We start from the raw sequence: 24822 nt of genomic DNA, 5'->3' as shown, positions 1-24822 counted from the left end.
TTGGAAAATTACAAATGTAAAGGTCTGTGCGGCTCTGGCAGATTTATGCGTTCTTTGAGTGCTTTCTAATTAGTTTTCTGTTTGTGCTTTTGTGTTTCTGACTTATTGCTTTCTGACACTTTCATATTGCATTGTCTACAGACCATTTCCTTCAAAGAAAGGTCACGAGACACTCTGTCATGCAAACAGAATTCAGGAAGTGACAGCTATTAATCACAGCTACCATCAGAGAGGAAACACTGAATAATGTTCATGCTGAATAATAAAAACACTTCATATGTATTTCACTGGATTTCAAGGAGATGCAAAACTCCTATACAGTACAGAGCATCACAGAGCGTTAACACTGATAAAACAGTTATAGAAGTAAAGAGATATTTTAATGCCATGTGTAATGCTGCCTCTGCAACAGGACTGTAAAATGACAATTCCAGTGACACGGGGGAAAAAAATCAATATACATCTTTTCCTTCCTAGGCAAACTAGCAGGCAGTTAGAATGATGCCTCATATAGTCTTAAAGCCATTCGTGGTTCTCCCCAGTTTCCTCCCTGACAGATTACAAAAGACGAAGCTGTCTTTCATCTCGTAGCCTCTATTATTCATCTAACAGTCTGTGCCCGTCACTTAATCTGACTGATTTTGTCACTGTTCCAACAATATTACTTTTAAATGTCCTAAACTTGAAAAAGCTCAGGTTTCCAAGAATATATCTGACAGCACAGGCGTTCAAAATAAAACACTCCCATTTCACTATTTGCTCATGATGTCCCTTTATGCCTCCATTCGAATTCTCCACTGTCTAATTCTTCCTCTGTTTGTGCCAAAGGGAGGATTATTGTATGTGCGAGAGGAGAGGAGGTTAAATGGCAAAGGATGAGAAGCTAGTCAGACTTGCAGCAACCCAGCATGACTGAACTTAATGGGAAAGGAAGGTGGGCAGCCTGGACAGATCACACACCCATGGAGCAGACAGCTGGCTGGGTGCGATGGTGCCTCTGCTCCACCAACACAATCAGTAGGCCACCCACCCACTTGTGCTGCACAAACATCTGAGACAAGCTTTGATATTAGCAGACCTGGGGAACCATTTTTTTTTGTATGGGATTTATAGATAAGGAAATATCAACAAGGGCAAAAGGGCTGCGGACTTCTTGTAAGCACAGTCTTGTGTAACATGCGCTAGTCATTGCAGTATGCAGCTATGCCAGTGTTTGCCATTACCGTCCAATTTTGAGCTAAATAATGAGCCCGCTCTTGCAACTTTTCCCATGGTGACAGTGAGAGGTAAACTCTGAAAACATATGAAAGAACATCCACATAACACGCTGTACAAAACATCTCTATAGACCCAACCGGTCTGCACTGCTTTACATCAAAGGGACAAGAAAGCAGAAATGTACCTATCTCTTAATGGAGTGCTCTGTCACAGCTTTGTGGGACCCGGATGTGCACATAGTGAGATTTTCCATTTTCACCTGCTGTAAATTTATTTTAGAATTTATTTGAAGTTTATTTCATTTGAGAAAATGTGACAGACGTCTCAGTCTCACCTGCTTTCTTCAGAATTCCTGCATGTAGTACCTGATAATCAATGTGTACATTTCTCTCATCACTTACTTATTTGCATACATTCACTCAGTCAACCTTCAAAATCAGCAATCACTCTATTTTATGGACAATTCAGATCATGCCCATCAAAAATGAGTCTGTACAATGTACACTCATTTTTAGAAAGTCTGAATTTTATTAGTGATTAATAAATTTACTGATGCTTTGTAGATTCAATAATTTTAACTACCGACTATTTAAATGTTGACTGTGTTACACTGCATTTTGTGATTGACAATGGCTTTTACAGATGTTTTTGTACTTTACTTTATTGAACTCTTCTAAATGATGACATGAAGTTGTCTGGAAAAAAAGATCAAAATTGCATCACTTACACAAATAAATGTTCTAATTTGTACATTAAAAAATCTATAGTTTCTAACTTATAAAAGCATAAGAAAAATGAATTTTTCAGCTTTTTATAATTAAAGGCAGTTAGTCTTTAACACATAAAAATACACATAAACTATGATTAATATGAGTTTTTAATGTTATTAACTCAATAATAACAGTTAAATTACCCTTCATCACATGTATAATCAACTTGTGTACAATTTCTAATAATCAATCAGATTGATAATTTTAGAGTATTAATGAAAGCTTTTACACATATTAGCTGTCATAAATGTAAAGTGTTTGTAAAAGCTCAACATTTTGCAAAGGTGTTGCATTTTATCACAAAATGTATCCATAAATAAACAGTTTTAAACAAAAAGATACATCGTTCATATGGATGTTATTAAATATCAATATAAGAGATAATATAATATATGTGAACTATGGGTTCATGCTGTCAAATAAACTGTGAGCAAAAGTTAGTTCTCCCAGAGTAAGTCACTGAAAAAGACAAAAAAATGTTCAAGTCTTCGGTTTCAAATTCTAGTAAGTGATTTGTTATGGGTTCTTACAGTAATCTGTATCTGTCAGTGATAATAGGTTGTTATAAATGGATTTAGAGGAGAAGATGAATTACAGAGAGTCATGCTGAAAGAGGTTTTTTTTTTCTTCCCAACCTGGCAACTCAATAAAACACTTAAACTCTTTTACTGCATCAGTAAAAGAGAAAGGCAAGCCAGAGTTCTTAATGTTAGTGCGCTGAGTGAAACACACTGAATCCAACACCACATCAGGCAGAGAGGAGCTTACAGTAAGTCACCAAGAGAGAGTCCAGGAGAACAGTCCTATTTGCTGCGGTGTGCTGCAGGCACAGACTGAGCTGAGCATGCTCTGAATGAACTCCTCGTGACCTTGAGGTTCACATCAATTTTGCATGAGGTCTCTTCATCAAATAGACCGGGGACGGTACTGCACCACTGGCTCACCTGGCTTTCCTTGAGGCCAGACACCCACAGAGACAGCAGTGACCACACAGACCACATGCAGTTCACACATACACAATTGCAGGGCTTAGGAGCTGATAATGGAAATTCAACTGCTGACCAGGGTACTCTCTGCTATTATATTTAGCAGGCTATTGCTGCTGCCTTTCAATAAAATGGTGTTCATTTTGCTGTCGAGCCAAACGTAAGAACGTAACACCACAGACAGACTTAAAATCGCCCTCTATCAGTGTCGCTTTGCTGTGTAAAATCCTGTGAACTTAGCAATATATTAGTAGATACACTAATATAGCACCCGCATTCACATGGATATTGTACATATCGACATTATTATTATCTACAGTTTCAATTTATGGCCTGAAAGCAATACTCAAATTAATGAATGAATACTCATGCAGCGCTATCAAAGTCCACATATGCAGAATTAACCTGCGCCTAAGACCACATCGCTGCACTCTCTCTCAGTTCATCCATTTGTTTTTGAAATGATTTTGCAAGCCCGAGGCTCAGAGAATTTTCTCACCCTATAAAAGAGCATGTAACTCTCTAAAAGATAAAAATCAATTCTATTTGTTACAGTTTCTAGATTCGGTGCCGTTATCTGGCCCTATGCTGCGACTGAATTCTAATCACACCCTCCCAGTTCTACGCGTGTCCCTGTTACCCCGTTCCAACTGGTAAACAAAGGCAGAGTCGTGCATCTGCCCGAAGTCGCATTACATGATAGCAGACGCCAGCCGAAGCACTTTTTTATTCCCCTTTTCCAATCACTATTGTGCCCTTGATCCTGTGTTACGGCAGATTCATAGTAAACACACTGACAGGTGTATTCATAAAGCAGCGCCCTGAGCCCCGGAGTGTGCTCTGGTGCTACGCTGGACTATTTGTCAACTGAAAAACTGTCAGGGTTCCCGTTCATATATTCACCGTGTAGGCGAGGTGAAGGTGGAACGGCGCGCTGAAAACAAAATCAGGCAGTATGAAGCCAGCTAGCAACAATAACTCACTGGGATTATGAGCATAAACACAAATGACAATGAGGCATTCTCATTTTATCATATCTGCCACATATGTGTAGAGTTCTATTTAAATCAACCACACAGATTTTTTTTTCCAACTCATTCAGTCGTGTGTTAGAAGAATAACACACCTTTACATGACTGTTAAATTTCACCAATCTGTCTGTTTTCAGTATATTATAGGAGAAAATATGTCAGGAAGTGTTTATTTTTAGATTTTGTCATCCTTGCCTTCCTCACTTAGTGGTTTCCTTCCATTTTCTGTAATGCCAGTCCACATTGCATTCTGCTCTGCTGGGTCTTTTCTGTGATGGAGTTTTCCATGTGTGACTGTTGAGCATCCGTACAAACTGACAACAGCACGAAGGCTCAAAAGCACTTTCTCTCGTGACTGACACTCCAACACTGAGAGTTGCTGCTAATGATTTACCCCAAATTACAGGAGTGAGCCAGGTGACACCAAATATTTTCTTCTTTCTGTCAGTTTTGTGTGTTACGAGTATTTTGTGTCCATCCAAAGACAGATGGATCTTATTCCTCTGTGCAGCAGAGCTCCTCTGTTGTCAGACATCTATTAAAAACGCATCAGTGACCCACATCGATGCACTGAGTGACACGTTCCTTTATGACTGGGAACATGGGTACTGCTGTTTACTTTGAATCGATCCACAATCCCGCTGCCATAAATGCACACAAGCTCGCCAAATCTGTACTCATCCCCTGCTGAAAATGGTCTTGAACAAATGAGGTGTTTACTCTTGTTTAGTCAACCTTTCCGGTGCCCAGCTGTTTCGGGAAATTACTGAGCCTCTCTTAAAAATATAACTGTAAATTTGAGAGCCTTTTTTTTTAACATTTACAGGCTCAGCAAGAGCCACCGGGCTTTGGTTGAGAGCTGCATAAGAAAGGAAAATCAGATTGTATTCAGAGATGGACAAATGGAGTGCTTGTTTTGGTCTCCACAGAATTTGTAGACTCTGAAGAAAAAATATAATTTCTTGTTCTAAGTTGCTGTGGCATACTGGTCTTTTACCAGCATAGTGCTTTATGTAAATATGGTCTACGCTAGCGGCCCCCAACCCCCGGGACACCGGTCCGTGAGTCGTTTGGTACAGGGCTGCGAGAGTTGAGGCTCGGGTGTGAAATTTATGATTCTCAGGGTTTTTATCGGGTTTAACTCGGTTTCCCTGGGTCTTTTCCCATCTTGTAGTTGTGTCTTATTTTGAAAGAAATATTTATGCGTTACAATAGCAACCAGAGAGCATTAAAGGGCAGAGAGGAGGATTTTACTCTCAATGTTGATGGCGCATTTCAGGAGGACGCTGCTAATAGAGTTAAACAATTACATAGTGAATTCATTATATTTTTATATTTTTTTATTATATTTACAAAATGCCACTGTTTTTGTCTTGGTCGTATCATTTTATTTTGTTGTATTTATCCACGACACCTTAAAGGCCGGTCCGTGAAAATATTGTCTGACATTAAACCGTGGCGCAAAAAAGGTTGAGGACTGCTGGTCTACGCCATTGGTTCCAATATACTGTACCCAATCACACAAGTATCAGCGGAGGTCAGTTGGGTGGGACCTTTTGACTATATTCTATAATTGCAATATAAAACTGTAGAAAATATAATTTATTAATATCAACATGACCTAAAGAAACCAGGGGGGAAAAAAGTGTCAGTATGACACTGTGGTGAAAGCTGCCTGTCTTACGGGGTCAACAATAGCCCTCAGCCTGACTGTGTCATGCGTCAAGAGAAGTTGGCTAATGTTAACATGGTGCCAAGTAAGTCCCTTCTAACAGAAACTTGGCCCACTTTAAGAGAGCACTAGATCAGAAGAGAAGCAGAAAGAAGATTCGTCAGATTGTGTGAAAGTGTCTGATAAGGTGATGAAGGCGAGGTACATCCTTGCATACAAACTGTAGGTGACACGCGAAGCTCCCAAAGGTGTCTCATCTGATAATACAATAAAGAAAACACGAACAACAACAGATGACATGTCAGATGACATAGAGGCTACTTTGCACTGATATCAGCAGAGGTGTAACTTGAAATTTTGGCTTGGACTTTCACTCTGTATTAAACCTGCTATAGATTTCTACCACATTGTGCACATCTGGCCTCTTTCCAGGGCGAATAAAGTGAAAGTGAAATTGATTCGGGTAATATCTGATTCATAATTGATCATTTTAAAAGCACTAAATGTCCTCAGGTGTTTTCCAGCGCCATGCAAGACGCTGAAAAGCTGAAATACCCAATACTAATCGAAAAGACAAACTCACTGCTACAAACACATTCGAGGCTCGCTGGCGAGGGTTAACATCATCATCATTTCTGGCAAATTCAATATTGTGTGGCCCAATTTTCTGTATGGATATTAGACCAAATGGATGGAATTTCCTTAATAGCTAGAGTAACTGAGGAAATTAAGTGCTCTGAATGTAATACCCTCTCTCGCTTGGCATATCTAATTATATAAATACTATTCATTGGCAGCATGTAGGCTTGTGCATATAGTTTATGCCCAGTCTGCTGAAAGTCACAGCATGACCACTTCCTAAAGGCATTTCTTTCAGCTTACATTCAGGACGTTTTGAGCTTCTAATTTCAGTGTTGGTGAAATAAATTGCAAAGAATTTACGCTTTCTATTTTATCACCAGGACAAAAAGAAAAAAAAGTCCTCTCCTTGCCCAAAGGGAAACAAGTCAAGGACAATCAGTGTCACAAAAACTGATGCAACCCAAATAAAGCTCAAAAATGACTCTTTCTTCAAAGTAACATTAAGGGCAAAAATCTAGTGTCTTTAAAAGCATTACCAAAAATGTCAATCCACAGTGGTCAGAGTATGCTTACTCAAACATCAATTTTTCCTTTTAAACCTGGTTTCACATTATTTATTAATACGCGATGGCAGTGACTCCAAGAGCTACTGACCTAGATGAAATTGGCCAGCGTGAGATATCTGTGTTGTTTTTGTTCTACAAACAGAAGTCGAGTGGTTTGAAACACAGAAAAATTAGTGAATGATAGGTACTGCAGAAAATGAGAAGCCACACAAGGCTCGCCAGCGAGGTGGGGTAGAGTTAAGCAGGAAATGCATTTGAAATCAGAGAAATAATAAAAGCAAAGGGCAATAAAAATGACTTTTTATCAGCAGAACTCCTGAACACGTGGGCGGTGTATATCTTCAATATCGTAGAGTGATATTACCCACCAAGCACCAACTGTCCACGGCTGTTGTTTTGTGAGCTTAAATTGATCAACCAGTCATAGCTGTATTGAGTCATAGATACTGAAAACTGGGCTGCCTTTCATACAGTGTAATTTTGCCCAAATTAAGACTACATTAAAAAGAACAGAACCCCATATAATTTGGTTGAAAAGTGAAAGGGGAAAAAAAGAACAGCCTGAAAACAGAGCTTTGCACCTGGCAATGTCTTTTCAGGGACTGTTTACCAAGATTTTGCTGGTGCAGGTAATAACTGATATTAGCATATTACAGACAGCAGTACAATTCATTAGTTACATCTTACTAGTACTGGAACCCCTTTTTGCATTCAGAACTACTTTAATTCTTCGTGGGATACACTGAAAAAAGTGCTGAAAACTCTTCTTAGAGATTTTGCTTCATACTGACAAGATGCCATCACATAGTTGATGCAGATTTGTAGACTATACAGCCATGTTGGAGATGATGTCATCTTTGTGACATGATACATTATTCCATTCATAACATCGGTACACTGTGGTCATAAAAGGATCAATATGGCAAGCAACAGCACTCAGGTAGGCTGTGGTGTATAAACAATAATCAGTTGATACTGAAGGGCCGGGAAAATATCCCCATGTTATCACAAAACCACAACCAGCCTGAACCACTCATGCACAGCAGGAAGGAGCCATGCCTTCATGTTTTTTAAATCACAATTCCAACCCTGCCATCCAAATGTTGCAGCAGAAATCTAGACTCATCAGACCAGGCAATGTTTTTCCAGTCTTCTGTTGTCCAGCTGTAGCCTTAATTTCCTGTTCTTAGCTGACAGCAGTGGCATCCAATATGGTCTTCTCCTGCTGCAGCCCATCTGCTTCATGTTTCAATGTGCTGTGCTCTTATGCATACCTTGTTGTAACAAGTGGTGATTTGATCTGCTATTTGATCTACTGAGTAGTTTCTTCTGACCTCTGGCATCAACAAGGTATTTTTTCACAGAGAACTGCCGCTCACTAGATATTTTCTCTTTATTGGACCATTCTCTGTAAATCCTAGATATGGCTGTGTGGAAAAACCCCACTAGATCAGCAGTTTATGAAATACTTAGACCTGCCCATCCAGCACCAACAACCATGCCACGTTCAAACTTAAATCACCTTCCTTGCCCATTCTCATGTTCAGATTGAACTTCAGTGTGTCTACCTGCCTGAGCACATGTTGCTGCTATGTGATTGGGCAGTTAGATACTTGCATTAAGAAACAGTTAAAGTAAGCAGTGAGTGTATCCTCTTCAGTATTTGCTGATAGGAAAACTTCCATAACAAAAATGTTGCTTGGGGTAATTAAGACACATTGTCTGCACTACACTCTACACTCTCGCCACTTCTGAGTAGGCGGTTCATTTGCTTAGTACAGTGGAACCCCGACTTACGAATACCCCGTTAAACGAAAAATTCAAGTTACAAAGGCACTGAATGGCAATATTTCTGCCATTCTGTTACGGCAAAATGCCCGTGTTACAAAATCCGCTGGCTCTGATTGGCTGAGCCCAGAATGCCTACAATGCCTTCCGAATCATGTGACAACCCCTTGGCTTTCGTACTTGCGCGTCGCTGTTCCACTTGAACGACGTATTGTTGTTGCCGTTAGCAATTAGCCTATAGCCTATCGTTCACTCAAAAGGCGCGATGGGTGCTTCGACTTACGAAAATTTTCGACTTACAAAAGACCCTCGGGAACGAATTAATTTCGTAAGTTGGGGTTCCACTGTAGTTTGTTAAATACTTTCCTTCAAAGTTAATAACCAAAGATGCCATAACTTTCCCTTTTCAGTATACTAAAATATTAATAGACTATGTGCATGTTAGCATATGCTACTTCCAGTGCGGAAACTCCTGTGGGGAGCTTTGTTTCCGGTGTCCTATTCGCGCCTTGTTTACGGTCCAAAACAAGTTAAGCAAATGAATGAATCAAGCGATTTACATTTCTATAGATGTCCTGGTCATTTACCCAATATATCTGTAAATGATGTTCATTGACTTGTCGATATTTTTTCCCCCCGCGCCTCAGAGCAAAAGAGAAAAGGGATTCAAATTTTATATTTCTCAGTATCTGTAAACAGCGGTCCCTCGTTTATCGCGGGTGTTATGTTCTAAAAATAACCAGCGATAGGTGAACTCAAGTAGCCAATTTTATTTTTTGACAGTGCAAAACGTTTCGTCAACATCGTGGACATACAGTACTGCACTTCAGTCACACTGCTAGCGATCGATGCAGCGATTCTGTACTGTACAGGAGAGACGTCACGGAGGAGATCGTCTGCAGCGATCAGGACGCAGGACACAATGTGATGTAAAAAAAAAAAAAGCATGCAAACTTGCACTAAAAAATCTGCGAAACAGCGAGGTGAAAGTTGAACCGTGTTATAGCGAGGGACCACTGTAATTTTGAAGGTAAGTCACAACATACCCTTCGTAAATACTAATGTATAGAAACCCTTACCAGCAATCATTCATTTTTTGTGTGGCTTTTTTTCACGGTTTGTTAACATGCTGTGTAGGTGTGTACTTGACTAGCTGATATCAACATAACGGGGAAACATCTGGTTTGATTATTCTTCACCTGTAGTTTGAATGCTGAAAATTTGCCTGTTTAAATCATAAGACCAGTCACTATACAGAGATGTGCTTCTGAATGTGGACGATGTGTCTTCAGATTTTGTAAAGCAGTTCTGCTTGTGTTGAGTGATGTAAACAACTGATCGATCTAAACTCTTTTAACGTCAAAATTGATCATTAGATTTTTTATGACACAACAGTGGTGAGTGTTCCCACCTTCTGCTCTTTGTAACTTAACGCGATCTTTCCGTTTTCGAGTTTTGGACATGATTTTGGAGTATATCTTCGCAGTAGCGATTGACAGCAAAGTAAAGCTACCGGAAATGTACAACCCTACATCCGGTCTCAAACCAGGAAGTTAGCATTTTCTCGTGCACAGGGTCTATGCTGTACAAGTTTTTATTTTTGGAAATATATAAAGAATGTTGACATACTCATATTACAACTGATATTAATAATAATGGATTGGATTTCATATAGCGCTTTTCAAGGCACCCAAAGCGCTTTACAATGCCACTATTCATTCACTCTCACATTCACACACTGGTGGAGGCAAGCTACAGTTATAGCCACAGCTGCCCTGGGGCAGACTGACAGAGGCGAGGCTGCCATATCGCGCCTATGGCGCGATCGTGTACCCTACCGCCTAAAGTGTCTTGCCCAAGGACACAACGACCAGGACAGAGAGCCCGGGGATCGAACCGGCGACCTTCCGGTTGCAGATACGCTTCCCAACCCCCTGAGCCACGGATTTTTCAAATCATTTAATACTGATTTTGTGTTTAATACAAAATCAGTATTAAACACACCTGTATCAATTAGGCTCTAACATTATGAATGACCACTGTATCAAAGACACACACAGTTACTACATAAACACTGTTACTACCCGTTTGGCCCAGTTGGGTTAGAACAACCTAAAAGTTACATGAATAACAAAATATTACCTTGCGACAAAGCTATCACTAACCTGTTAGCAAACTTGCCATACTAGCAGCTACATTAGCATTCTTTTGTAGTTGTATTACTATGACCCCTGGGAAATTGAACTCCTAACCCTGCTTTAGTCCTCTTATCCTTTGTTTTATATCTATAACAAAAACATCTGGCATGTTGCTAAATGTTAAAGGCTATGTCTATTGACTGTGGTGCTAGCTAGTAGCGTAAACCTAAGTTGTGGGTGTCTGCCACTACAAATAAGCCCTTTCACATAACACACTGTCATATGAGCCACTGTTCACTTAAAATATTGATTAGAGCAGCTTTAAAATGAGGATACACTCTTGCAGTGAGAATCTGTGTATATTCGCTCCTCTAATATTACATCATACCTCTGCTTGCTCAGCTAGAGAACAAACTGCAGATCATCCTGACAACAATGGCATTTCCTACTGCTGCATTAACTCAGCAAAGAGCCCCAAAGAGAAAACCTCTCGAACAACACAAGTGAACGTCAGAAAGGCTTTAAGTTGCGGGTGAGATAATGCGAGTGATGGTTTTCCCTTCATACCGGAGATAGCTCGGGTTGCACAACATGTACAGTGATACCCCCCCCCACTGCTCTGCCTGAACCATGTTTTCAGTGCAGACACATTATAGGAAATGTAAGCGTTTAACAGAATGTCACTCACAAGGTTACTGCCTCTATCCTCTGCTTGCTGTGCATCTACATGGTGCTGACCAAGCTCTGAAACACAATCTACCACAAAAAAACAAAAAAACCCAGCCAGCTGCCATTTTCAGGCCGGGCTCCCTGCACCGCCAGGGAATAGCCACAGAGATATCAAAGGATCTGCGGTGCAAATGAGTCGCTCAAATCTCCTTTTCTCTCCTAATGATTTCTTAAGCCGTGCACCATATTATAAATCACCAGCTTCATTTCACACCATGCCTTAAATCTTATCATTAATAAGGTTAACCTCACTCGTATCTTAGGTGTTAGCATATTCATCAACCACAGTGGCGGCTCCATGACTCCAACTCCACATCATAGCTCAGGCCAAAAACAGATAAGCCTTTTTTTTCAATTAGAAACAGATGCTCAGTTAAACAGTTGCTCTTTGAAGCTTGTCTTCTTGTTGGATGGCGCGTTATCTCTCTCGAGCATTTATGTCCAGAAAACGTTGTTCTCTAACAAATCGATAGCATCCAACAATATTGGGACCGTCTTTGATTTCTGTGGAAGCAGCAATGAAGGTTCACAAGCAATTAAGCCGGATTGGATTTTCAGCACGCGACGCAGACGTGGAGCACGGAGCAGGTAGACAGCTGAGGCTTGTGGGGAATGGCACTTTGATGTGGTAATTTACCTGTACTGTGGAGGAGGGCTCCCCTCTGCCTCACACGTAATGGTAGCCTGGTGGTCTGGGGAGTTGATTGGTAAAATGAGGTCACTTGGCTCCGTCCTCCATCTTGGCCCTTGAAATATGACATCCTCTGTACAGGCTGTAGAAAGGGGAGAAAGTCTATAGTTGTACAAGCTAGAAAATTTGTCTCTTTGACCTTAAGAGAAAATACTGGAAGAAGCACAATCTCTGTGAGGGCAAATAGTTAATCTTGCAGAAATACAGGAACCTTCTGACACTGAGTGTATATTACTTTTTCAATATACTCTATACAGTATATTGCCTCCTATTCTCTGAGCAGTACCTCACTTTACAAAGAAGAATGCATTAGGACACTCCTCGTGATGTGTTGTGTACATTATTTGCTTATCTTGCTGCAAGGAGAGTAAATCCTACTTACCCTTGTTAGGCATTAACAGCTAATGCTGACATATTTGTTATCTGTTCCTCTGTGTGCTACTGCATTTTTCAGATGAGCGTGACACTTGGAATAATGAGGAAAAGAGCAATGGCCTAGGCACTTATGCGAATTCACTCAAGTTCTACACACTAGGCCACTTTTCCATAAGGCCAGGCTTCATTCTGTCATTTTATCCTTGTGACAAATCATTATATTGTAGCTGGATGTGATTATGTGAGTAAATTAAAAATCCTGGAAAATATGTCACCTACTGCTTTGATTGCAATATTTAGCTGGCTAAGAGATTTGTGCGTTCTAATGAGTCAAACAGAGCTCGCTGACTGATATGACTAAAGTGAGGTGGTTGTTAATTACTTGCCAGGAACAATATCCTAAAAACAGCTGAATACAGTGCAGGGACTTAAGTTAAGCACCTAAGTCAACAACAGATAATGCAGAGAGCCCGTTTTCACGTATTCCCTCAGTAATTAACGGCGGCTTGGGAGTGACAGGATTGATAAATAAAGCGAGGCGTTGTATTTTCGGAACATCTACGCCATGTTACACATGCATGTTAATTGAGGCCATAAGGATGCGCTCATCTGCCAGCAGCCAAAAAGGAAAGGATGTTGAACACAATCTGGTGCTAAAGCAGAGTCAACAGACGGCCAGTGTAGGCCTAATTAATATCCTACTGCTAACAGATTGTGGCATGTGGCTAGCAGTTCTACATGTGGTTTTAATCGGCGAAAATGTGTCAAGGAATCAAAACAGGTTGAGAAACGAGGCAGGGCAGTGAGTCACGGCTGCTCTTGGCAGTGCTTTGGGAACACAGGGAAGCAGGATTTGGAGAAATCCGGAGGTGAAATTCGGGATGAAAAGCATCACGTTTCAAAACAATTGCCGCCGAATGATCTATCAACAAATGATGGTACCATGAACGAATGCAGGAGTGAATTCTTTCACCCCACAGGCTAACAACACAGGTGTGAGTTTATTCCATGTGGCTGCCTCATTGTCCCAGAACGGAGAGCCAAGACAACACGTCGCTTCACATGTCATTAATGATTGTTATCGGCCGCAGCAACTGCCGTTACGCTCCCGGTGCGTGATGGCAACACCGAATAAGAACTAGCACCTACAGGCCCTGTTAAAAACACTCGTCCGCTAGCAAGGTGAGGCTGCTTGGATTTCGCTCCTTTGGGTGCAGGGCTGTGAATTACCCATGAGCCAATTTGAATAACATTCATTGGGATTTACAATGTCATTTGAACAAGGGTTGACATTCCGAGTCTCTGTGCTTCTGCTGTAGAATCCCAGGTGGCTGCACAAGGGCAGAATGAGGCGCAGTGGCAAGTAGATTGTGCTAAAATGTGAGTCTGGATTCACTGCATGGATCCTGATAATGATCGGGACAGGCCATAAACAGGAATAGGATTGGACTCCCAGATGTCCCTGACGGGGTAGTGAAAACGTGCAGCGGGCACACCGCTCTAGGGAATGGTGAAGGACATCATGCTGGAATACTGTACATATAATGACTGTGGTTTAATTAGTGTAACCTTTTTTTGGTCAAAAGATTTTTCTAAGGTTACTTGCAAATGCTCAGCTATGTCCTCTTAGTGAGACGAAAGTATATGCACATTTTATTAAAAATAAAAAAAACCCTACTGCTGTGAGAATGTCAAAAAGCGCAAAAAGAGCATAGGAAGACTGTACTTTAATGCACACACATTAAAAATTAGTCTTTCTCAGGAGAGGTTTTGTGGTGACATAAACCATGACAACATGTGCAGTGAGACTCAGATACAATACGTGTAAAATACCTTACCTGCAAGGCATCCGGTGATTGATAGCAGAACAATTTGTTTCCATGGTAGCATCATCTTTAGTTGCCGAGGGCTAAGTAGACTCTCATCCAATTACTTGTGAATGGAATGCTCTCGCTTGAATACAAGAATTTTAATCTGAAGGGAAAGTAATTATGGATGTGATTAAAATATGACATTTTGATCCAAATACGACAAGCATTCAACAGCACAAAAAAAAAACAAAAAAAAACACGATTACAGCACTGCTAACTTCCATAATTGGTTCCTATTATTTTTGAGTTACTGTAAAGTGAATGTTGAGGAAGTGGGGAAAAGCAGCAGCAGACAAAAACCTGAGGATACAACCCAGCTGTGAGAGGGGTTTTTTTCTCTCTCAGGTGGCGCAGAAGAAGAAGAGGAAGAAGAAGAGAAACAGCTGCTAAATGGGCATGTTTTCTTTTACTGTGTGTGTTTCTCATCCCGCCTAACAAGCTCAATTCTGCTGCTTTAAAGAGAAGTGAGGAAGGAAATGATTGACCTCAAAAGACACTTCTCTCTCCCAATTTGACTATTAATAGGAGCTGGCAGACTGTGTACCAGCACTCCACAAAATGCTATTTCGTACTTTAACAAAGACTTTGGTGGCCGACTGAATGTAAGCAAAGTGACTGTTTTCATTTCTGTATACATAAATCAAATTTCCTTAGATCAACAAGAAAAACATGAGAAATACATGAGTGCCACACACTGAAACTGTGAAAACAAGACTGACAGTAGAGGACAGACGTGTGCCATCCTATTGCCTTACCCTAACTAGATGCTTAATAATTGATAATCCAACATTTAGTCTTGTAGCTGTGTAATGTCTGGAGTTACTATGAAATAGCAATTAATAGCATTTGTTAGTGAGTTAGACTTAATTAGTTAGTCAGTAAGGCTTGTTCATTTCTTGGGCTTGTATTGATTTTTAATGATATTCACACTTTGGTTTACCTTTCAGTTGCCTACTTAGCAACTCTACTTGTGATGGTCAGTTTTTAGGGGGTTAAAAAAATCTATGGGCAGGACATAATGATGTTAAACTCAGTAAGGTACACTTCTCTCTAAAGCGACTGAGCTTTTTGTCACAGCTATGTGCTGTTTGGATGAGAGGGGAGAAACACCCTTCAACCATGTTATGTGTTGATGTTGCGTAATTTGTCCACCAGAGGGCAGTCTGCAACTTCCTTATTGGCAACTTGCTTGTTTGTTGAAAATGCTCATTAAAAAAATATATAAAAAGAGCAATCATTGACTTCTTGTAACAATAAAAGAAGTTGGTTTTTTTTATAACCCTCAAATAACTACACATATAAAATGTGAAATAAATCTGTTCAGGTTCTGTGCCCCTGAGAAAAAAAAACTTATCAGCCAATTTATCAGATTTTTATTTTCATATCACCAAATATCTGTAGCAATATTTGTCTTTAAAATCCTGAATGAGCTCAAGAAATCACAGCAGAGGCATTTTATTAAACTTGTTTGTATGCTGATTTTGTTAACCTTAATCCAGTGACTATCTCACCCCTGAAATCAAAGCTTTTAATAACTGCTATAATAAAAATGTGGAGCCCCTCAAAAAGGCATTAAGGACAGTCCTTGTGTATTTTAAGGAGTAACAGGCACAAAGAAATTATTCACAAAAAAAAAAAAAAAACGAAAAACGAGAGAGCCTGATGCTTCTTTGGTGTTAGAAGTGTGTATTTTTCTCCATTATGGGGAATGTAGGATCCTTCTGGAGAGTGACCCATACGAGGGACTAAAATATCTCAGCCTCTCATGCACCAGTTGTGACCATTCTTTTTTAAAACCTTCCTCTTCCGAGACCGCCAACTTTGTGGAAGCATGAAACTGATTTACTAAGCAGGGCAAATTAGCGTGAGGCCACAGTTGGAAAAAAACTGCCCACGGGAGCGGAAAGCTCTGCAGGTGATCTACTAACAATGTGCACTTTTATGGATACACGCGTAGCCCATTCTTTACAATAATGCAATCTAGAGCAAAGGACCCACAAACAAGCAGAGCGGAGGAGGGTGTGAGCAAACTAGTAACTACACAGGCCCAGCTTGTTACTTGTAATCTGAAAACATAATATAGGGTTTGCGTTTGGTTTCACACACGTTTCCCCAGAAAACAGCAAGACAGTGAAGACTGAGGGAAGGCAGTGGGAGGAGAGTTGGAGGTGTTGTTGAAGAAATGAAAGAATTTCACTAAAATGCGTCACTCTGCATTGTCCAGCTTGGTTGCAAAAAGGACTGGAAATGGCATTGGGGGCAAGGGAAAGGACGCACAGGGAAAGATGTATTCAACTGCGAAAGTAAATGCAAGCTAAACCTCGCTAAATCTTGATTATCAGGGGGTCTTTTTTCCAGAAGCAACATAATTGATCTGGGAGAAACATCATGCTCTGTCCATGGTGCTGAAGTGTGAAAAATACAGTCTGAATGTGATTAAGTTGAGGATTTTGCATTTCACACAGTGTGTGGCATGACATTAAAAACTCAACACTTAGGAGAAACTACGACTTCACTGCTTGACTTTTTCTAAAGAAGATTTGATGCAGTGGGTACAGCACAACTTCTTCTAGCTGGAGGTTCCAGGACATCTTTGATTTACTCCAGCAGATGAATAATAACGTGCCCTACTGGAATCGATATGCTCCGATAACACCTCTTCTGGCGTTCAGCTTTGTTTTCAGTGGCGGATCCTCCAAGCATGATGCAGATATGTCCAGCACAAAATGAGGCAAGACATGTTTTTTTTTTCAGTGTTAAATAATGCAGCAATTAGCAATAAACTTCAAACTCCAACAAATAGACAGAAAATAAGGACAGAAAAAATGAAAAGGCTGCTTCTTTTCCATTTATTGCCCTCTTTTAATAACTCTCCATGGTTGTTTTTTGTAATGCCAGAAGAGAGCTTTCACTGGAACAAACAGTATATCTGGCCCTTTATTGCTTATTTCCCCTTTTTAATATCGCTGGATGGATTAGGTCATTGCTGGTAACTCACTCAGTGGGACTGCTTTATGGACTTTTCATCAGATTCACATTTAACTCTCTTAATTAGCCAAAAGTGGACATTCCAGTCTTTATATCACAATATCAGCATCTACCGTGATAAGAAGCCGTTCTGTGGTGGAACATTTTATTCGCCTCCTTTGCTTTACGTGGAGCTGAAGTGACGTTCTGCCTTATCTAGTAATCGATGATGTTAGGGGCCATTAAAACTTTTCATATGTGCTGGTGGAATGGAGAGCTGTAATTGCAGTATCAGTGACACGGGAGGGGCTTTGCTCAAGCTCTGACCTACATCACAGCGAGAGGAAAGTGATATGCCTCTCAGGATTAAGAATTCAACCCAACCCCTCTTCCTTATAACACAACCCTGTTGTGTGGATTAACCCTAGGCTATCTTTGGAAATTTTTTGAAACAGACCTAAATACTAACCACTCACTTGATCTATCAGCTACAGGCTTGTGGCTGGGGTTTGATGTGAAAGGCATGGCAACATAATCTTATAGAGGAGTGTGATGCACAGTCAAATTTACAGACAGGACAAAATAATGCCATTTGCCTGATCGCAACTTAATGGCCAGAGCTGGCTTAGCTCGACTGTGCCGGTGCCAGTAATTGTTCGCGGTTTGCTGTAATTGCAAGCGCAGCCAGATCCAGAGTGGATTTCCTGGTGTCTTTCAAAATTTAAGGGGGCGTTTTGCCACTCTAAAACCCCATCACATTGGATTACACGCTTCGAGATTCTACTGGAGCACAAAAAAAAAAGAAGAGAAAAAAAAGTGTGTGCTGCATTTTTCAGTTCGAGTGTAGTATTAGCAGCCAGTTGAGGATCCAACCTAGTCATCCCAACAAACTTCAACATCCTGAGAGAAAAATCTCCCAGTAAAGATGTTCTGGTTTGTGATCAGCACGTGGCAGAGTGTCTGCTTAAGTACAGGATAGCTGGCCTCAAGTGGCTTCATTCTGAAACCTTTATAAACCTGCAATAACATTCTCATCCTGGAGTATTTTGTGAATTAGATTCACAAAAAGTTTATTTTGTTAATATAAAACAGCAAACAGAAGCATGTGTTTCTACAATACCCAGTTTTTCAGTGGCTCTCAGTGCAGCGCTTAAGTGTCTCCCGATGCTCCAATCCTTTGAGTCCTACTAGATTAAAATAGCATAATACCATCCAATGGTTTTCTTATATAAAGGCGATTTTTAACTCTTTTGACCTTCAGAAATCTTCACCTGTGTCATTCCTTGCAGAGCTGAATATCATCTAAAGCTTTAGTAAATCTAGGAGAGAAAGAACACAATAGCGAGGATGCCAAGCAAACTAAAAATGACTTCTTTGCTTTTGTGGCGGCGAGGTGGCATTTTCTTTCTTCGGCTTCCTCAGCCGAAATGATGGGCAAACGATTGCTCTGCCAAATGTAATGAGGCATCACACTTTCACCTCCACAGAAGCTAAACCTAATGGAAGTCATTGGCTAAACGCATTCCAGAGTAAATGAGATGACTTCTTGGTTAGTGGGGCTGTTGTTTGGCACATAATTGATAGGAGAGGTGGTTAAAGGCATCCATTTCCCCCCCGAGGGCAGCATAATTGCAAAAGAATCTAATAAGGGAGGGAAGAAAGGAGAGTTTCTATCACAGCTCAAGGTCTGCATTTAGATCACATGTGGTACACAGGAAACGCACAGCAGAGCTATATCAGAACATGCAAAACACCAGCAGCAGGGTGGGGATAGATTCACTACATTATATGATCTATTCATTGTAGTTCTTGTCTTCAGGGCTATCTGCTGCCATCTCCATTAAATCCACTCAGCAGAAGAACCCGGGAAACAAGGATGTGCCACCAGGGGCAGACTCAATCTAAATCCACAGCTGCTCGCCTCTTTTTGCCAGTGAATGAAGAATTCACAATCAACTCTGAATTTACTCTGACTGACTGAGGACCCGAGTAGGCTGAGGGTGGCTTTCTTTTAGAAATTATAGTTCCTCAAAACAAACAAAAACGAGATGACGTAGAAATAAAAGCAAAGCATAATATCTGCATTTCACAACTTTGCAGCCTGCAGTGAAATACTTGGAAGAGAAATGAAAGAAAACAGAAGCAAAGAAGGGATAATTGTTTGGTATTGATTGCGCCATAACTCTGCATTAGGCTCTTGGGTGAGTGAGCGGTGCTTCCCATAGCAAATTATGCATTAAAGGTTTCAAATAAAAAGGCATTTTGTGTAATTGCCCTCCCCTCCTAAACCCCAGCCTCAAAAGCTACATTAACATTCATGAAAGAACCCCCCCCCCCGTACACACACACACTCAGATGTTTCCTCGCAGGCTAGAAAGAAAAAGCAGCAGCTTCACACATGTGATTGACATGTCACGCTGCGAGCGTGTGAATAAAACACAGCGGTTAGAACTGTGGCTAAGGTCAGGGTTGAATGCTGGAGGACAGCAAAGAGCAAAGCTGGAGGCAGGAGTTCTACTCACGAAAGATCACTTAAGTGAAAAGCAGAGGCATGAAAGCACTTCACATTCAGTGTTGACTTTTCACACACAAAATACAAAAAAAAAAACCCAAAACGCTGTAATTTCACATTCAGTTATGACCTCTCCTGACTTTTTCTTTCCTGTACGTGTTTACATATTTGTTAAAATACACATCTGGACAGGACATTTTACAGCTGTGTATTTCCAAGCGAAAAATCACTGTCCCCCCCCCCGACACACACACACACACACACAGACATACCTCCCCGTGACATCCCCTCCAATGTTAAACACGGCTGCATGCCTCAGCTGCTGCCTAACACACGGTTGGGGGGGGCAAGAGAGTAAGTGCACTTAAAAGAAAGGGGAGCGGCGATCCATTTCTCAACCCCTTCATCAGCCAGGCACATCCCCAGACCCTCATCCTAGATACAGCACCCCCCCCCCCCGCAAAAAAAAAAAAAAAAAAAAAAAAAAAAAAACCCTGACTGGAGGTCAAGGATGAGGAGCAGGAGACACTCAGGCAGGCTCTTTACATTTTTTCTTATACTATTCAACTCGTTTCACAGCCTTTCCAGGGGAAAAGGAACTGGCTGTAGAATGTAATTGCCACTCTGGTTCAATCAAAAAGGTTTTTGAAAGCAAACGGTGCTACAGCACAAGCTCATCTTTGCACTGCTATCTTGCTATGTGTTATAGAACAATTCGCTGCATGCCTTTCAAAGACACGTCTCACCTCTCATTTGCCTTCTGCTTGTTATTCTCAAAGTTATGCGAAAAGCAGCCATAAATAAACATGAATAGAGGGGAGAACGATTCCAATCCCTGCTGAATAGCAGGATACTTTGAAGATGCAGAGCCGGCTGCATTTTCTGTTCACTGTTCTGTCCGATTGCAGTCTGGGTGGGAAGAAAGGGAATACTTGTGTGCAGACCACCGATGGGCAAATATTTGGATTTGCATGAAAAAAAAGAAGAAAACAAGATTAAAAGAGAGAGGATGGAGTCGAGCTATTAAAGATCATTTCTCTAATAACTATCCCCCGTTTGGCACAACTATCATGAGTATGCAAAATTTTTGAGAAAAGAGACAAAATCATCGAAATGTTATAATTTAAGAGGGCATGGGGGCACAACTCAGCAGCACAGAAAAATAAAAAAGCAACTATTTTAAATAATTCACATAGGTCAATGCTCTTCCCCCCTCCTCCATCTGCGGAGATGGATATCATCGCCTTTAACAAGTTCGAAAGAGGCTTTTCTCCAGGCGGACGGTCCTGATGCTGTTTCTCTCTGTGTGACTGAGCAGAGCGGCACCATATGGACTTTGTCTAAAGATGAGGGAAATGAGCCCCAGCGGTACAAATCCCAGTAGGACCATCCAACCCATTTGAGGCTCATCTAGAAACGCAGTCATCAGCATCGTGCACGTGTGCCTACTATCAGCACGCACACATTTGGCGTCTGTGCCCTTTTCAAAAATTTAGACAACGGCATCTCGCCAGAGGAAAGAGAGGTTTTAAGCTCTATCCTTCCAACTTATGTTTGTTTCTATTTTAGTCATGTTTGCAAAACCAAAACTTAGCAGCACACAGTTCACGGTAGGTGCATGCACATAAATTTAGGGCGACAACACGCACGCATGCAGTGATGCTCTCCAAGGATCACTTACTTGTCCTAGGATGCAGATTTTTTCCTCTTCATTAAACTGCTGTGATTGTAATCCCACTATCCGTCGGACGCGTTGTTTCACACACGTTATTTCATTTTCTTTCTTTTCCTTTTTTTCACAGTAACTCCTGTCCTCTTAAAAAGCAAGAACAAAAAAGAGAGGATGCCCTCTGCTCCAGCAGTGTTTGCGCTCTGCACTTAATTCTGCTCGCTTGGATGGGACTAACAGTAAGCTGTGCTCTCGGTAAATTCCCACAATCATAAGTACATTTGCCGGCCGAGGACGATACGCGCCGAGCCGAGTGTTCCGCGACCTCCTCCAACGGCACTTCCACAAGATGCTGCCAAGAAGCACAGAGGACAGCGCTGCCTCTGAGCGGAGACTCACATTGTGCGCATACACGGGTTCTGCTCTCTTTGTGCGCAGGAAGAAGCGCCCACTGGTGACGCGTGAAAACACCCATCGATGCACGGTAATGCGCCACCAGCCTATGGGCAGCTGACATAAACGCACGTTTTATGTGTTTATCGTTTAAATTAAGGTAATTTATGTGCAAAAATAAAATAAATACATTGGAAAAAAGAGAAAAAGATCGAAACCACAGGGTTGGTCGGTTTTAAAAGAAGGAAGAAGCACTCAGAAACAAACGCCGTGAAAAACATCAAAATATGTTTTTAGTAATGTAATGTCTAGAATGTAGTGTGCAAAAAACTTTTATGATAACCCCATGCCTGGGCTTGAAGGCGGGTAAATGTGATCTGCTGATTAATGGAAAGTATTAGTATTAGTGGAAAGAATCGATGTGTTACTGGTCCCTGAACTCACCAACAGAAACCTCGACGTTTTTACGAGGAAAATGCATCAAGTAAAAAATACACTTTTTGTGTGTTGTTTTTTTGTGCCCCTGTATCACTATAAAACCTTATAAAGATTCTAGCTCACTGTACTGAAAAGCACAGCAACTACAAACGTGTGTGTGTGTGTGTGTGTGTGTGTGAAGGACCACACACTCAGGTGCTTTAGAGCCTCTTGGTTTATAAATATGATGTCACCTACTTTGTGTTTCATTGTTTTCATGATGCAACCATCCGAAATCACTGTTTTTGGTGGAGTTTTATTTCCCACAGCTCTTTTTAAAGTGTTTGCAGGAAAAATTCAATCACATGCTCGTTATAAACACACAGGCTAATAATAAAGGCTCATTTTCCCCACTTACGTCTGCGCCAGGCGTATGAACACAGTTAGGTCATCAGTCTGAAAGCTGCACTAATCACTATGTAAAAGCCATCCAATTGCTGTGCGCATGTAAGGGAACCAATGTAGTCACAATATCAAAAATAAACACAAATAAATACAAATTAAAAATTAATTATAACCCAGCTGTGTAGGTGCTTTGGTATTGTTCAGCATGTTTGTCCTCCACGCATTTGTCCTGTCTATTTTCAGCCAAATATTAGGATAAACCTACCGTCCACTTCCTGTCCAGCAGCAGGAAGTGGACATTAGCTGGTGACCATAAGAGAAAGAGTGCTAACGGGTACCTGTTTGCAAATATGTGCAGCTTTATAAGACGATTACATACCAGTGCTGTGTTTGTGTTGCTATTATATCTTTGTGCTGGGTCCAGGTTACTGTTTTAAGCAATATTTGTAGATTAAGTGCATATAAATAGCAGTAGAATGTCTTGAAAAATGATCACTTATGTTAATCGTTTAATCTATAATGCATTTACTTTAAATGGTCTTTTTTATGGGACTAGCTGTTATTAAATCTAATGGCACATACTGCATAGACTCTGTAGCATGGACATGTAAGTAGTGTTCACAGGAGTATGCTGAAAGTAGAGATAACTGCTGGTACAGGATCTGTGGTAGACAAGTTACAAAGATTGTTGGCAGTATTTCTCTTGCAATGCCAAGTCCTGGATTTGATGGGGCTCCAAACATTTTGCAGACTACTTCAGCTGCTTCCCAGCCACACTGTTTTGGCATCATTTTTAAAGTACCTGAGCTTCTTGGGCCTGTGTTCTCTTCGGGAATGATAACCTCAAAAATACACTCAGGTCACTTCATTAGGTACACAGTGTGACCAGGTTTACTCCCCTTTTTTGTTCAGAATTGCCTTAATTCTTTGTAGTATAATTACTAATAGCCCAAAAGACCACCAGCAAGCATGACACAATCACCAGCAACCTGAACCTGATATCTCTGGCTCTCTTCCACAGCATATCTTTTTATCCGGTCTTCCTTCTCTCTCCCCAACTGATTGCAGCAGATGGCCGCCCCTCCCTGAGCCTGGTTCTGCTGGAGGGTTCTTCCTGTTAAAAGGGAGTTTTTCCTTCCCACTGTCTCCAAAGTGCTTGCTCATAGGGGGTCATATGATTGTTGGGTTTTTCTCTGTATGTATTATTGTAGGGTCTACCTTACAATATAAAGCGCCTTGAGGTCACTGTTGTTGTGATTTGGCGCTGTATAAAAAGAAATTGAATTAAATTGAATATACAACAGGAGGGATCCATTCATCCATTCTCTTCCTCTTCCCTATAAGAGTCGTGGTTGGGCTGAAGCCTATCCCAGCTACCGCTGGGTAGGGTACACCCTGGACAGGTCGCCAGTCTGACACAGGACTAACACAGAGAGACAGACAACCATTTGCACTCAGCTTAACCTAACCCCCCCATGTCTTTGGACATTGGGAAGAAGCCAGGGTACCCAGAGAGAACCCACACAAACACAGGGAAAACATGCAAACTCATCAGACCAGGCAATGCTTGCTTCTGCTGTCCAGTTCTGATGAGCCATGCAAATCATAGCGTGAGTTTCCTGTTCTTAGCTGACAGGACTGGCACCTGGTATGCTCTTCTGCTTCTGTAGCTCATGTGCTTCAAGGTACCTTGACATCATGGTTGTAACAAGTAGTTATATGAGTTACTGCTGCATTTCTATTAGCTCAAAGCAGTCTGACCTTTTCTCCCCTCTTGCATCAACAAAGCATTTCCACCCATGGTACTGCAGCTCACTGGATATCTTCTTGTTGTCGAACGATTCTCTGTAAACTCTAAAGATGATCGTGTGGAAAACTTCCAGTAGATCAGCAGTTTCTGAAATAAACCATCAGGCACCAGCAACTATACCACATCTAAAGTCACTTCAATCGTCTTCTTCACCTTCCTGATACTTGGGTTTTAATGTCATGATGATCTTTTAACCAACAGTTTGTCTGAAGGTGTGGAATGAAAGTGACTA

At 41.0% G+C, this 24822-nt stretch overlaps 1 protein-coding gene across 1 annotated transcript in view; it reads right to left on the bottom strand.

Moving 5' to 3' along the window:
• The window catches only part of cntn3b (contactin 3b), a 54439-nt gene extending 32553 nt beyond the window's left edge, over nucleotides 1-21886 (bottom strand). The window contains exons 1-3 of the mRNA XM_031748500.2: nucleotides 21578-21886; nucleotides 14385-14520; nucleotides 12118-12253 (exon numbers count right to left, since the gene is read on the bottom strand). Of these exons, the coding sequence (XP_031604360.1) occupies nucleotides 12118-12253; nucleotides 14385-14439 (191 nt within the window). The 5' untranslated portion in view covers nucleotides 14440-14520; nucleotides 21578-21886. The remainder of the gene's footprint in view (nucleotides 1-12117; nucleotides 12254-14384; nucleotides 14521-21577) is intronic.
• Nucleotides 21887-24822: the final 2936 nt, after the last annotated feature.

The sequence above is a fragment of the Oreochromis aureus genome, linkage group 5, assembly GCF_013358895.1.
Source record: "Oreochromis aureus strain Israel breed Guangdong linkage group 5, ZZ_aureus, whole genome shotgun sequence".
NCBI lineage: Eukaryota > Metazoa > Chordata > Actinopteri > Cichliformes > Cichlidae > Oreochromis > Oreochromis aureus.
Note: the sequence above shows the minus strand (reverse complement) of the source record. Positions and strands in the feature narration are given on the sequence as shown.